The sequence below is a fragment of the Dama dama genome, chromosome 25 (assembly GCF_033118175.1).
Source record: "Dama dama isolate Ldn47 chromosome 25, ASM3311817v1, whole genome shotgun sequence".
Taxonomy (NCBI): Eukaryota; Metazoa; Chordata; class Mammalia; order Artiodactyla; family Cervidae; genus Dama; species Dama dama.
The window spans coordinates 67,747,207-67,763,636 of record NC_083705.1 but is presented as its reverse complement, the minus strand read 5'-3'; the positions used below and the strand labels follow the sequence as shown (position 1 = coordinate 67,763,636).

The following is a 16,430-nucleotide window of genomic DNA, read 5'->3' as shown; positions in this document are numbered from 1 at the left end:
TTTCTCTGGACAGGCAAGGAGCTACTTTGACGTGCAAGCCTTTGAAACGAAATGAGAGGGAATGAAAAAAATCTACAAGCAAGTAAATGGATGGACTGTAAATGTACTAGGTGAGACATTGAACTAGCTGTTGTCTAAACTTGCAGGAAATTGAGGGTGTTTTAAAAATAGTGTTGAAATTCAAAACCAAACCATGAGAACAAGAAGTGAAAGTTTTGTTGAGCATCTGGTTGTGTGAGAAGCACAGCCAGAGATTTCAAAGAATAAATTTGCAGGAGGGGGAGCCTCGATGCCCCTGTAGTGCAATACTCTCATTTTGCCAGTGGAGGAAACTGAGGCCCTGGCAAGAAAAGGGCCTGCCCAAGGTCACTTCCTAGGTTGTGAGACAGCATAAGTTCAAAAGGCCACATCGTAAGGACAGAGCATCTGACAGGGTTAAGACTACTGTTCAGTCATTCAGTTCAACTCTTTGCGACCCTGTGGACCGCTGCATGCCAGGCTTCCCGGTCCTTCCCCATCTCCCAGAGGTGAGATGGTTAAGACTAAGATGGTGGTATTAATTACCTCTATAATGCATCCATTGTGATGAGCAAAAATCTGGGAGATATTTACAAGTTATGGAGCACAGATCTGAGCCACAAATGGCAAGGTGAACAATATTCCCCACTGATAAAATTTTTGACTCTGAGAAGTCACCTGCGGGGTTTGCTCCTGTTGAACATGGGACCAGAATGAAGCCCTGCAGGGTCAGGTTTATGGCACTGAGAGGTGTCGGATTCCTTGAATGCTGACTCAGGATGCAGAAAGACAGGTGAAACAAACAAGGTGAAATCCAAGTGCAATTAAAAAGATCAAAATTTTAAAGAGAAGGTCCTAATAATATGAATTCATATTTGCAGGAACAAACATAGCAACCCCGCCCCCCCTGCCCTCCCAGATAAAAGAGACTGAGAGTTTTAATGAATTCCATGGACAGAGAAAGCCTGACAGGCAATAGTCCATGGGGTTGAGAAGAGTCGGACACAACTGAGTGACTAACACTTTCACGTTCAAAGGAAAAATGAAGGTTCGGTGTCAAAAAGACCTAGGGGAAGGAACTTACAGGGGGAATGGATGCAAGTTCAGTGTAAGAGGGGCCTTTCTGCTACTCACTGGATTAGATAGGGCTGATTTTATTCTTCCTTCCCTAGAAGGTTGTGAACATCTGGGAGAACATGTGTCAAGGATGCTGTAAGTATGATTCTGCTTTGGGCTAAATGGCTCCCAAGCCCCATTTAACTGTGTGCATGAGTGCATGCTAAGTCGCTTCAGTCATATCTGACTCTTTGCGACCCTATGGGCTATAGCCCTCTAGGCTCCTCTGTCCATGGGACTCTTCAGGCAAGAATACTGGAGTGGGTTGCCATGCCCTCCTCCAGGGGATCTTCCCATCCCAGGGATTGAACCCACGTCTCTTAGGTCTCCTGTTTTGGCAGGTGGATTTTTTTTTACCACTAGCGCCACCTGGGAAGCTCATAACTCAAGTATGTGAATCCAAACACTCATATAACTCTCTCAAGTGAAAGTTGCTCAGTCGTGTCTGACTCTTTGCAATCCCATGGACGATACAGTCCATGGAATTCTCCAGGCCAGAATACAGGAGTGGTTAGCCATTCCCTTCTCCAGGGGATCTTCCGAACCCAGGGATTGAACCCAGATCTCCCGCATTAACAGGTGGATTCTTTACCAGCTGAGCCTCCAGGGAAGCCCCAAATCCCACCACTTACCGTATGACCTTGAAGAAGGTATTTAACCTCTCTGAGTCTCTCTTTTCTTGACTATAAGATCAAATATTTTAAAAAATATTTCAAAGTATATTTTAATGTTGGGATTTTTAAAAAGGCTTTAAGAAATACACAGGAAAGCTCTTAGTGCCGTGCTTGGTATGTAATAACTTTTAAACAGTTTGTATCTTTAGAGCTTTCCGTTCTTCCATCTATAGTAACTCATTCAGGGATAAGCCTGGGACCCTAAAAGAACTAATGAGATGCCCTGAGACTTTTGCTGAGGTTTGTTGGGGTTCTTCCTGCTTAATGGATTTACAGTTGAGAGGACAAGACTCTTAGAGAGTTTTGACATCTGCACCTGGTTATTACAGCCAGGAGCCCTGGAGACAGAGTTAAGAGAGAGAGATAAGCAGGTCCGTGGTGACTTTATCTGGCTTCTGAATCCAGCCATGCCTGAAGCCTGGTGACTTCTGGAATTTCTGTTGACATGAGTAAATTAATTCCATTTTGCTTGTTGCAGTCTGGGTCAAGGTTTCAGTCACGTGCAACCAAAATATTGTGACAGATGTGGTTCTCGAGAGAGAGAGAGAGAGAGAGAGAGAGAGAGAGCGAGCGAGCCATTTTTCTTCTTTTTTTGCTGTTGTTGTTTGGTCACTCAGTCGTGTCCGACTCTTTGTGACCCCACGGACTGTAGACCGCCAGGCTCCTCTGTCTATGGGATTATCTAGGCAAGAATACCGGAGTGGGTTGCCATCCACTTCTTAATAGGTTTATTATTCCTACTTAATGTGAACTCTTAACCTGGCAGCTCCTCTTTTCTTCCATGCAGGGAGCGATGGAGCCACTTGGGAGCACTGTTTTCCTTGATCATTTCCGCAAAGAGCCCAGGGCAGCTGACTTTGATCCCTCAAAGAGGAGATGACCTGGAAAGTTTGCTTGTTATTTTTGGCAAGTCTTAACTTAGAGATGGTACCTTTGAAACCACACCTGCTTCTTCTTTAGTTCCCTTTGTCGCTGCCAAAAACCCAATCAATAATGAATACCTTGAATGTCTTCAAACTTAATTTAGCATCTGGCCCGAGGAGGTGAATGCCAAGTCCGGGTCTCATGGCAAGCAAAAGTTGGGACCAAAGCAGAAATGCGTCATCACCTTGGAGATCCAAAGGAGCTTTCTTTCTTTTTTTATGTTAAATTGCTGCCATCGTCTGCTTGCTAATTAAGTTAACCTTGTCAAAACTTGGTACAAATCAGGTTAAAGCTGAAATCAGATGACACCAAATCTGTGGTGCCATCAAGGACAATGTTCTCAGAGACTCTGACTGATTCTTTCTGATGTCAGCTTGTCTTAATGACCTCTAGAATTCTTCTCATGAACTGAGGAAAGAGGCAGGTCGGGTGATGAACATGAAGGCTGGCGTCCCAGGTGTTGAAGAAAAGTTGCAGGTCCTATTGGTTTCATTGGTAGATGACATCTACATTGGTAGATGTCAGTCATTCAACGCCAGTGTCTTCCCTCTTTAGCGTTGTCACGTTTCTCTGTAAAAGCACCTAGCGCCCTGCCGGTCTGATGGGAAGAAAGGGTTCTACAGCCAAACGTGACTCGGGAACTCTAGAACTGAGAGTCTAGGGTAAACAAAAGTACAGAGCTACTGTGATTTCAGGACTTCTCAAAAATTTTGCAACTTATTTTGTTTCGTGACTCCAAGAGGAAGAAGATTTATGTGCAGCATTTCCTAGATGTTTTCACCATACAAGCTCAAAAAAAAATTATTTTTTTAAACTTTCGGACTTCCCTAGTGGTCCACTGGTTAAGAACCTGCTTGCCGATGCAGGAGACACAGGTTCTACCCCTGCTCTGGGAAGATTTCACGTGCCTTGAGGCAGCTCAGTCCATGCGACACAACTACTGAGCCTGAGTTCTGGAGTCTGAAAGCCACAACTACTGAAACCTGGGTGCCCCAGAGCCCCTGCTCTGCAACCAGAGAAGCCACTACAACGAGAAGCCCATGCACCACACCTGGAGAGTAGCCCTCGCTCGCTGCAACTAGAGAAAACCTGAGTGTAGCAACAAAGACCCGGCACAGCCAAAAATAAATTCATAAATCATAACATTTTGTAAAAGTTTCTTTGAACTTTTTACTTTTTGCAAAGGACTCGTAAATGTTCCATAAGTCTTTGGGACTGAGCTCATTTAGTGCCCTGACTTCTGACCTGGCCATTCACTATTAAAAAATGAATTAACACAACATTGTAAATCAGCTATACCTCATTTGAAAACTGATAAAAGTTAATTAATAAAATGGATTTAGGATACCCAGTGGGCACTGTCTTTAGAGTGAATATACAACACCCCTCACGTATACTTACTATTATATTCAAGTGCATATATTATGTTGAAAGAAAAAGTACTAATTTATTTCAAAGCATTAATAAATTCAGAGCAACTTTGCTATTATGCATTTCTTTAATCACTGGATATTGAAAGCATGCAGCTGCTAAGTCAGTTCAGTTGTGTCCAACTCTTTGCCAGCCTGCCAGGCTCCTCTGTCCATGGGAATTCTTCAGGCAACAATATTGGAGTGGGTTGCCATTTCCTCCTCCAGGATATCTTCCCGACCCAGGGATTGCTGTCTCCTGCTTTAGCAGCATATTAAAAGTATAACCACCATTGAAAAAAGGAGGAAACATGCCACCTAAAATTTGGTTTGGATATTGGGGTTGATGGCTCTCCAAGCACCAGGGAACTTAAGAGAAGGTATTATTACTTCTGGGAAGAGCTGGGTGGCCATGAGCTTGTGCAGGGTGACTTGAGCAGGGCAGAGGGAGTGGATTTAGGTCTTTCTGAAGGGACTAAGGAGTGGGACAGTGACACGTTCCCAAGCATGGGAAGGTTAAATTTCCTGCTGACGTCAGAGGAGGAGGTGAACTCGGGGTCTTCCTAGGACTCTGTCCAGATACAGGGCTGAAGGGGAAGGGAGGGTGAGACTTAAAAAATGTCATCCATGAGAGATCAAGTCTCTCACTGATGATCAACCGAGACAGCTTATTAAAAAGCAGAGACATTACTTTGCCAACAAATGTCCGTCTAGTCAAAGCTATGGTTTTTCCAGTAGTCATATATGGATGTGAGAGTTGGACCATAAAGAAAGCTGAGCACCGAAGAACTGATGCTTTTGAACTGTGGTGTTGGAGAAGACTCTTGAGAGTACCTTGGACTGCAAGGAGAGCCAACCAGTCTGATTTCCAACTGGTTCGGAACCGAGATCCAACTGATTTCAAAGGAAATCAGTCTTGAATATTCATTGGAAGGACTGATGCTGAAGCTGAAACTCTAGTACTTTGGCCACTCAATGTGAAGAACTGATCATTGGAAAAGACCCTGATGCTGGGACAGATTGAAGGCAGGAGGAGAAGGAGACAACAGCGGATGAGATGGCTGGATGGCATCATGACTCTATGGACATGAATTTGAGCAGGCTCCAAGAGTTGGTGATGGACAGGGAAGCCTGGCATGCTGCAGTCCATGGGGTTGCAAAGAGTTGGACATGATTGAGTGACTGAACTGAACTGAGAGATGAAGAGCAAGGTCAGATTTTATCACTTAGATGGAATCTTGCCTGAAGAAAGCATGTTGGTTTCCCAGGGCTCCTGTCAAAAGTTAATGCAATTTGAATGCCTCAGAACAATAGGAATGCTTCACAGCCTGGAGGCTGCGCTGTGTGCTGCGGCCAGTCTCTCCGCCTTGGGGCTCCTCTGTCCATGGGATTCTCCAGGCAAGAAGACTGGAGTGGGTAGCCATTCCCTTCTGCAGACGACCTTCCCGACCCAGGGATCGAACCTGCGTCTCCTGCATTTGAAGGCAGATTCTTTACAGCCAAGCCACCAGGGAAACTCCAATGAATACGGTTAAATAACATAAATACATTTAGCAAAAGAAAGCTTTTTTTAAAAAAAAACTAGAAATATGTATGAGAATTGCCACCTGTTCAGTGATTTTGGAACTGTACCAGTGTAAAAATAAATGAATTTTATTCTCCACCCTACCCCCTCACCCCACAAAACACATACTATGAGCTAGATTATTTTAGGGTCTTTTTCTAGGAATTTAGATATCAACACAGCAAGGAACTATTTGAAGTGTTTTTTTTTTTTTGGTCTCTGTATGACTCTACAGCAAAGCCAAAGGTAGTAGACAGGATAACGTCCTCCCAGAGCTGTCTGCATTCTCATCCACAGGCTGGTGAGTATGTTGGCTTACCTGGCAAAACAGACTTTGTGGAAGTAATTGAGTTAAAGAGAGCAAGATAGGGAGATTGTCAGTGTAATTACAAGGGTTCTTACAAGGGAGCGAGGGAGACACAAGACTAAGGTTAAGAGAGACAGAGAAAGCAGGAGAGCCAGGCAGACAGAGATTTGTCTGAAGATACTGTGCTGCTGACTTTAAAGATGGTGCTGAGGAAAGCAGATGACCTGCAGAAGCTGCAAAGAGTAAAGGAACCAATTCTCCCCCAAAGTCCCCAAAGGAACACAACTCTGCCCACCCATCTTGAACTTCTGATCTCCGGAGGTAACACATTTCTGTTTATAAGCCATTGAATATGTGGTGATTTGCTATGGCAGCTGTAGAAAAATTTTACTATGAAAATCTTTTCCACTGCTATCTGAAAGTCAAATATAATTGGGTATCTTGCATTTTACCTGGCAACCCTAATTTAACCTATATTTCTGCCATTATTTTTCTAGGGAGTACTGCTTTATAGCAAAGTAAATATAAATTCCAGAATCCACTACTTGATTAATCTTCATTGTTTTACATATACACACACACACACACACACACACACACACATACTGTTCATGTCATTCTCGAGGCAAGAATACTGAAGTGGTTTGCTATTCCCTTCTCCAGCGGACCACATTTTGTCAGAACTCTCCACCATGACCCATCCGTCTTGGGTGGCCCTACACGGCATGGCTCATAGTTTCATTGATTTGAAAAGGTTGTGGTCCATGTGATCATTTTGGTTAGCTTTCTGTGATTGTGGTTTCTGTTCTGGAGGCTGTGGGGTTATGGTTCAAACTTCTGTCTGCCCTCTGATGGATGAGGATAGGAGGCTTGTGCCAGCTTCTTGATGGGAGGAACTGGCTGTGGGAAAACTGGGTCTTGTTCTGGTGGACAGGGCCATGCTCAGTAAATCTTTAATCCAATTGTCTGCTGACAGGTGGGGCTCCCTGTTAGTTGTTTGGCCTGAACAACACCAACAATATACAAATAATTATATATATAGTTTATATAATGGTGAAAACACAGAGTTAGGATTGAAAAACCCTGTTTGAATAAGCTAGGTAATGTCTGGGTCTCTCTTTCCTTGTTAGTAAATGGGGGTGGTAATTCTACGTTATGCTCCCATCTTGCCAGTTTTGTGAAGATCAGATTGAGCCACAGTAATTCACTCACTGTAACAGCCAGAAGTAGCTGTGTGACGCTGTCACCAGGTAGAAGGAGCACTTATTTGCCTCAACACAGCCAAAGTTGGAAACAGAGTTCTACTTTGTTTTTCCAAAACAAAACATGCGGAAGCTGTCATCTTTATGATTGCTTTTTCTCCCCTCCCCTGGAGGAGGGCATGGCAACCCACTCCCTTATTCTTTCTTGGAGAATCCCATGGACAGAGGAGCCTGGCAGGCTACACAGGCCATTGGGTGGCAAAATCTGACACAATGAAGCAACTAACACTTCCTCTCTTCTGGGCTTGTTCTTTGCAGAATCAGGTTTAAAGACTCCAGGAAAATGGGGAGCCCAGGTTCTAAATCCACCCCCGCTCCAGCTGCTCTTGGCCAGTACTGGGTCTGGGCAGGGAGATGCCCTCCACTTCATGAATCCTTCCCCACCACTCTGTTCCCCAGTTCCCCACATGCCTCGCCTTGGCAGCCTTCCCTTGCTCTCCCCTCCACCGAGCTTTCCTGACCCCGGGAGTTGCCCCCGCCTCACCCCTGAAGTCCGTCTCTCTCTCCAGGGCAGGGCACGTGCTCCTACCCCCACTAGCACGGGTGACGGCCCCCACTGCCCTCCGCCCCTCGGCTAAGCGTCTCCTTCCCCCGGATCTGCACCCTTAGAAAGCGGTCCATGCTTCTGCACTGCACTGTTTTCCTTGCTGCATGTTTTCCGAGAATTTTTTTAGCATGCCTCTTACAGGGTAACTTCCGTCACTGTTGGTAAATGAGTGAATGTTTATAACCTATGTTTGGGTTGCAGTTCACAGTGTCATAAGCAGTCATACATAGGTCCTAGAGCTGGCCTGAGTCAGCAGGAATTTGCAAAATGATGGTTAAATACAGCAATTATTAAGTATCATGTTATCTAGACTTAGAATTAAATTAATTATGAGCAAATAATGGTAATTATTACTTGGAATCCAACACAACCTAAATATTTTACTACGTTTTACTATTACTTGTGCTCTTGAGATTATTCATTTATGTCTGTTTTATTTATTCCTGGAGATAATGTATTGTCTTATTGCCAATATAGCACCATTTTTGATTCTGCGTTTGTGACATCATACTGCCAACTTGAAAATGGGTGTGTGCATTTGCATCATAGAAACTGGCAAACACTCTAAATCAAGGAATTTTTCTTTTCGTTTTTTGAAGAGTCAGTTGTCAAATATTCACCAGAATGCTGGTCATAAGCCTAATCTGATCTTCACAAAAAATTGCAAAGGGGAAGCATAACATATATTATCACCCCTTGTTTACTAATAAGGAAGAAGAAAGCAGGTTTCTGAGCCCTAATTCTGTTTTCACCATTATATGTATTATATACATATACATATGCATATATATATATATAGATATATATATGGTATGTATAATTATGTATATATGCACATGTAAAATAATTAAGATTAATCAAGTAATAAATTCTGGAATTCATTTTTACTTTTCTGTAAAGCATTACTTCTTAGAAAAATAATGGCAGAAATAGAGGTCAAATTAGGGTTGCCAGATAAATGAAGATGTTCAATTATATTTGAATTTCAAATAACAATGAAAAAATTTTTACTGTAAGTATGTTCCAAGTATTTCATGAGACATACTTGGGTTTACGAGATTATTGGCTATTTCATTGAAATTTAATTTTCACTGGGTGTTTTATATTTCAATTTGCTAATTCTGATAACCTCAATTAAATATTGGTTTACATTTTTAAAATATGGGAAGATTTCTTGCTACAGTCCTATTAAATTATTAAAAATATAGCTCTATCTTTAAAACTGTAGTAGGGTAAAAATTAATTGCAGAGAAAAGTTTATGATACCCTCATAACTGGGCTAGTGACAGCCCTCCCAGGGAACGTCCACCCAAAAGGCAGTGCCAGTCTCCTCTCTGGCTTTTTGGACATCTCTGGAATAGTCTAAAGCAAAAGAGGACTTTAAAAAAACCTAGGTTTCCTGGTCCTTTCATGTCCACTTCATAGGCGCTTTACAATAATTACCTCCTGGGTGCTAATAGCATCCTTCCAATGCCATGAGCACACCTGCTACCAGCTGTGTGATCTGTTGTCATCAACAGCTTCTTCTTAAAAAGGATTTATGGTAAACTCTTGTGCTCCTCAGCTGGCTCAGTGGTAAAGAATCTGCCTTTCCATGAAGGAGACGCAGGTTCGATCCCTGAGTCAGGAAGATCCCCTGGAGGAGGAAATGGTGACCCATTCCAGTACTCTTGCTGGAAAATTCCATGGACAGAGGAGCCTGATGGGCTACAGTCCATGGGGTTGCAAAGAGGCAGACACATCTGAGCATGCATGCACGCATGGCAAACTCCTGGGAAGTAAAGATTCTGCCCTTCAGAATCTTGAGTGAATGGAACGCCTGGATGAGATGCTTCTGTGATTGAGCTTGTGAATGGTCTGGGCAGCAGTTGGCGGAGCCTGTGCTTGGAGAGCCAGAGTCGTTCATCTGTAGCAACGTTTCATTGCTACGAACTTCTGTAGAGTTAGCTTTGAATCTTCTTTAGAGGGGCTCAGGTACCAGTGTCAATGAGTTTGCCTTGAGACTGGGAATCGTGGAAACAGAGAAGGCAGTAATTACATTGTGTTGAAAATTTAGGTGGCACGTGTTAGCAGTTGAGGAAGTGACAAAGAGAGATGTAATGAAACATTCCCATTCAGAAACTGTGCATTCCCAAAGATGACATGACTCAGAAGGAAGCTGTATCAATCAATGTTCAATACATCAGACCTGTGTTACTCCTTAGTTTTTTCAACCCTCTAATCAGCTTTCATTTGTTCTCATTAGATCATGAGCCCATGGGAGAATATAGCTGCATAAGAACCAGAAATTCCTCTAATGCTGATAGTGTATTGAGGCAGTAACACAATTCCAGACCCATTCATTTACGAATCTATAGCATATAGGACTGGTCGTTAAAAGAATAGGACAGAATGATGACTAGAGAAAGTGTCTCCAGAATGCCTTTCTGTTTACTAAAAATTAACACTTAAAAAAAAATCATCTATTTTCCTGTCTTCATAAAAGCATATTCGGAGGATGGACTTTCTAGGTGATGGTAGTAGTAAAAAATCTGCTTGCTGATGCAGGAGACATAAGAGACTCCGTTTCGACTCCTGGGTTGGGAAGATCCTTTGGAGAAGGAAATGGCAACCTACTCCTGCCACAGACAGAGGAGCCTGGCCAACTTCTGTCTATGGGGTCGCACACAGTCAGATATGACTGAAGCGACTTAGCATGCAGGCATTCTGAGGACATGATGATGTGAATATAAGTCTTGGTCTTGAGATTTCTTTCATCTGTTCTGCCTCCTGTTACTTCATAGGAGACGGCAAGAGAGAGTTTCTAGAATGAGGGTATAAGGGCTTAATGATGACCCATTTGGGAATATTTGGGAAAAGTGATGCCCTTCAAGTGATTTCAGAGAAGAGCCCAATTCTTTCAATCTCTCTAATCTGCTGTCCTCAGCTTTGACTTCAATTTATTCTGGTCCCATGGTGGTTGTCTTCTGGCTGCCAGGAACCACACTTCCATGATTGTTTTCAGCTGAAGAGAAACACAAACCCAAGACCTCTCCTTCTGATGTAAGAGTATGAATTTTTTCTCCCATTTTTGTTAGCTATATTATTTGGTTTTTACTTCTTATAAGAAGACATTGCTTTTGCCATTATTAAGAAATATTGGCTACACATTAAAGAAGATGAATTTATTAAAGCAAAATGTTACCAGTTTTATAGTAGGCTGGTAGACTGTATCGGAAAGACAACAGTGGTGTGGTATTTGCAGTGCTACAACCTCTTCCATAATCTTGCCACCGCTGCTCCCCTTCTCCCCCAAGATATGGGGCCTATTTCCACCCTTGTCCCCCTGGAACTGAGCAATATTTTGCAATTGCATTGACTAGTGGAATCCCTCTTGACTTTTGTGCCTGGTTGTTTATCTTGGGACGTACACTTTGGGAACCTTGAGATGACCTGTGAAGGCGTTTCTAAAGCATCTCTGCTGGACAGCGCATGTGGAGAGGCCTCACAGGATGACTGTGTGTGTGCCTGCTTCGTCGCTCAGTCATGTCTGACTCCTTGCGACCCCACGGACCATATCCCTCCAGGCTCCTCTGTCCATGGAATTCTCCAGGCGAGAATACTGGAGTGGGTTGCCATATCCTCCTCCAGGGGATCTTCCGGGCCCAGGGATTGAACTCAGGTCTTCTGCATCTCCTGCACTGGCAGGCGGATTCTTCACTGCTGACCCACCTGAGAAGCCCAGGGGTGTCTGTGGGGCTGCAGCCTTCCCGGCCCTCAGCTACTCAGGCCCAAGAGCCAGGCATTTACATGATTGAGTTGTTAAGTAAGTCCAGCCTCCAGTCTCTGAGCTTCAGTGGCTGATTCTGAGTGGAGCAGAGCTGACTTGTCCTCAGGGAGTCCAGCCCTGGCTGCAAATTTCCTGAGTGAAAACACCATGTCTTCATATAGTCAAACCTCATTTCTCAGGGGCATAGCTCTCAGATACAGGGAGAAAGCATCAGTCACTGAAGAATGGCTGAAGTAAGAGAAACAAATCAAATAAATTTATACATGCATATATACATTATATGAGGGTTTCCCTGGTGGCTCAGTGGTAAAAAAGTCCACCTGCCAATGCAGGAGATGTGGGTTCGGTTCCTGGGTCGGGAAGATTCCCTGGAGAAGAAAATGGTTACCCACTCCAGTATTCTTGCCTGGGAAATCCCATGGACAGAGGAGCATGGGGGGCTAAAATCCATGGGGTGGCAAAGAGTCAGACATGACTTAACCACTAAACAAGAACATTATATATATATATGAATTTAAGGACTTTCATTTTTTCATAGCATTTTTCCATAATGTCTGAGTCTTATTAACAAAAATTGGATTGTTACTGGTTAACCTTATCATCAAGTATGACATGACATCTTGGGTCATCCTCATTCTCCTAAACCTGTCTGATAGTTTGTTGTCTAACTCATGATTGACAATGAGGACTGAAATAGTTAATCATGGTATTAAAATTGAATCAGTATAAAGATCTTATCATTTTCATAGGGGTAGAGTTTAAGTATTCCTTAAAGTGGTCCTACTCCTATGAAAATATTAAGATTTTTTATACTTGGTGCTAGTGGTGAAGAACCCACCTACCAATGCCAGAGACATAAGAGATGTGGGTTCAATCCCTGGGTTGGGAAGATCCCCTGGAGGAGGGAATGGCTGGCGACCCACTCCAGTATTCTTGCCTGGAAAATTCCATGGACAGTGGAGCCTGGCAGGCTACAGTTCATGAGGTTGCAAAGAGGCAGACATAACTGAAGCGACTTAGCACACACACACACATTAAGTATTCTATTAGGCCCTGGTGATCAAAGCTCTCAAATGAAAAAAATTTTTTTCATATATAATGTTTTGATTTCACATCCTATTGAATATATTGGGTGTCTATATGGTCCACCAGAAGGACTGAAAGGAAATTTCTATCTCCTTTTTTTGGTCTCTTTTCCTCTGAAAGACACCCGTCCCATTTCAGTAGACAATCCAAGGTCTAGAGGCTCTTGTTGACCCAAGAGGCAGACACTTATGGGGGTAGGGTCACACTTGGTCACTTCAGCACAATGAAAGCAAAAGCAATGTTTCTTGCCACTTTGGACTTTTGCCAACACACCCATGTTTTTAATAGTAAATCATCTGCTGATCAACCTTTATTGCCAAAGAGGACGGGCTCTGGCCACGTCACACTTCAGATAAAACCTCATCTGTCTATCATCTATCGATCGATCATCTATCTATCCATCTATTCCTCTTTCTACCTATAATCTATCATCATCTGTCCTTTCTTTCTCTCCCTGTGTTTGTGTGTGAGTGTGAGAAAATGATGAAAAGAATGCAACCTGAGTAACTATGGACATTTTGACTTGACTTTCTCCTAGCTCTAACTCTGGCTCCGGAGGCTTCCAGCTGAATCCTTTCATGTCAGCCTGGCGCAATGTGCTCTCATAGAGCCACAGGCAGCAGAGACATCTGTCTTCAAAGGTTGCCAATGCTGGATCGCACACTCAGAGTCACAGGAAATACACAGCTCCTGCTAGGATAAGGGCTCTGGGACACGCATTAACTTCTCCCTGCACAACTCAAGCCCGGGAATGAGTCCTACTGATTCCTTTTGGAGAAGCTAAACCAGCTATTCAGTTATGCACAAATCACGTCTATACCTCGTCTCTGCCTTGATGAGCTTTACTATTTCATTCTATGACAGGAATGGAATGGAAACTGTCCATTGAAGCTGTCCTTGAAGCTACATATTTCTCTCTCTCTACAGGGGCTGGGGACTCCCCTGGTAGCTCAGACGGTTAAGTGTCTGCCTACAATGTGGGAGACCCGGGTTCGACCCCTGGGTAGGGAAGATCCTCTGGAGAAGGAAATGGCAACCTGCTCCAGCACTCTTCCCTGGAAAATCCCATGGACAGAGGTGCCTGGTAGGCTACAGTCCACGGGATTGCAAAGAGTAGGACATGACTGAGCGACAAAACTTTCACTTTCACAGGGGCTGGAGCCTTCCTGGGAAGGGACTAAAAAATGTGTTTTTCTATAGTAAATAATACAAGAAGGTCCAACTTGTGAGTAACGGTAGGACAATTGATATGAAAATGTCTGTCTACTGCTCTGTCCTGGAAATGAGTTTTGCGTTTGCACAACTATGCACGAACAAGAAATCTTTTGGTTGCTATTAAATTTGGAGAAAGAACCGTGAATTTTAGACTCTGAGCTGAATTAAACTATGTAGAAGCGAAGGGGAGAAAGTTTTAAAGGAAGATGGCAGCCAATTTCTTTTGTTATTTAATGTTTTATTTTTTCAAGAACAGTTAACATTTACTAGGCACCTATTGGCCTCAGTCACTTGCATCTAAAGAGCAAAGCTAAGTTACCCCCAGCCCGTGTCCTTTTGAATGGTTAGCCTTAACTTCTTAGCTCTGTTAACCACTATTCTACCATTAGCTTCAAGTTCGCTTTTAATCATCTAAATCCGTAATTGTCTACTGCTCCCTGCCACACAAACAAAAAAGTGTCGGGGGGGAATAAGGCGAGCAGTTTACATTTTCTGTGGATATTTCAAGTAATTGGCCTCAAAGTGAAATTATTGAGTTGGCCATGGTTTTATCATGTTCTGAGGGCATTAAACATGAAAGGAAATGGGCCTGTAGAAAGGCTTGGTATCCAAGAACGTGTGAGTATGTGAAAATCCTATAACTTTACTTCCACTGGCCTAATATCCTGAGTCACTAGATGGTCAGAGAGATAGAGTACAAAAGGAACAAACCAATGTACATTTATACTAAAAAGCAAAAGCAAAGTTTGTACAAGATGAATAGCAAATGAAATTGCTTCTATCAAAATAAAATCTCACATGGGTCATTTTTGTACATACGTGGACACACACCCACACACGCACAGACACACAAGCAAGAATGCGTATTTTTTGTCAGATAGGTCCTTGGAAATAGACATTCTTAGCAAATATGGATGACAGATCAATTGTAATTTATTTTCTTTTAACACTGTATCATCATAAAGAAAACTGGTATAAATGAAAAAATCTATTTCAAATATCTACATCTAAAATTTTAGGCAGTGAAAAAGCACTTTGTTGACAAGGAGTGTGGAATGATGGATGTTAATTGTCAGAAACTGCTGAATGCCTTGTTTAGTTGCCACAAACAAATTCACATATCAGAACGAACAATACTGCGAAATATTCCTTTTTTTCCCATTTTTTTTTTCCCTGTTAAAACTTTACTGGGAGGAAGAAAAAAGAAAAACTGGAAATCCATACATCTTTCAAAAGTTTGAAATTGAAGCAATATTTAGAACCATCGATGAGGAGTCGCTGAGGCATTGGTGTAATATACACAATGCTCTTGTCTTCTTTAATCTGTAATGTACATCGAATACTTTACAACAATGCATTAACAAAAGGCAAGAAACGTCTTGCTGTAGAGAGGAACCCCAATGCAACTTGAAGCCTAGAATCACAACGGATGAAGAGAGTAAACAAAGCGTGACAAGCCGTCCCTCTAAAGTGTGTGAACTATGTCACCGCCTCTGTGCTTATAACCTTCGTGCCCCGTCACCCCGACCGCCTCCCGTGCTGCCTTCGGCCACATCCTGTGGAAAGCACTTTTTAAGACTCTACAGCCCGAACTAGAAAGGTGTCGCCCGATGTCAGATTGAGGATCACTTTCTATTGACTTTCAAGTGAACGTTCATGGAGCTTTCTAAAATAGCTCTTAAATGTTTCCTTCCTGGGTATCCCAGCCTTCCTATGGAACAGGCTTTGACAAACTAAATTTGCAGGGGGGAAAAAAAAATAGCAATGTCTGTGGTCTGCATGCACATGCACGGTTCCCGGGGTGCCTGCCTCACACCCAGGAGTCGGGGGAGGCCGGGTAGTGGCTCGTTTCATAGTTCAGTTCGCTGTAGGGTCGGGCGGCCGAGTAGAAATCGACGTAGTTGCCGGTGGACTTCAGCCCCAGGTGCATGGTGTACTCGCTGGCGGGAGGGCGGTGGTGGACCTGGTCCTCGAAGAAGGACTCGTCGTAGTTTCTCGTGGAATTCGGAAACGGCTGGTAGGTCTCGTAATCTTTTCTGCTGGGTTCCTGTGGGGCTGGCTGTGCTGAAACCTGCCCAGGAAAGGAGAAACACCTGGGTTAGCGCATCTGCCCTTGACCGCCCTTGACCCCCGTGGCCGATGCCCTTGACCCTCCCTCAAAGTCAAGGCTCTGAGTGTCCTCCATGCAGTCGCCACCAGGACTGCACTTCCCGGATTGACTTTCTGTTTCCGAGTTGGCTCCTGAGTCCACGTGCTGTCATTCCAAGTAACCTTTTTATAAAATTACTATTCTGGCAAAGTACACATAACATAAAAGTTACCGTGTTCATTATGTTCTGTATAACTCAGTGGCATCAAGTACTTAAGTGGCCTGGGCCACCGTCAAATCCAAACATTTTCAGAACGTTTTCATCACTGCAAACAAAAACTTATATCCATGCAGCATAAATCCCTATCTTCCCTTTTCTTAGCTCATGGCAATCACCATTCTATTGCTATTTTCCATCTCTGTGAATTTGACTAGTCTACATACCTCATA

General features: G+C 43.3%; 1 protein-coding gene across 1 annotated transcript in view; it reads right to left on the bottom strand.

Moving 5' to 3' along the window:
- Positions 1 to 14,845: 14,845 nt before the first annotated feature.
- CTNND2 (catenin delta 2) overlaps positions 14,846 to 16,430 on the bottom strand; it is a 1,052,580-nt gene continuing 1,050,995 nt past the window's right edge. Inside the window, exon 23 of the mRNA XM_061129708.1 lies at positions 14,846 to 15,962. Coding sequence (XP_060985691.1) covers positions 15,702 to 15,962 — 261 coding nt within the window. The 3' untranslated portion in view covers positions 14,846 to 15,701. The remainder of the gene's footprint in view (positions 15,963 to 16,430) is intronic.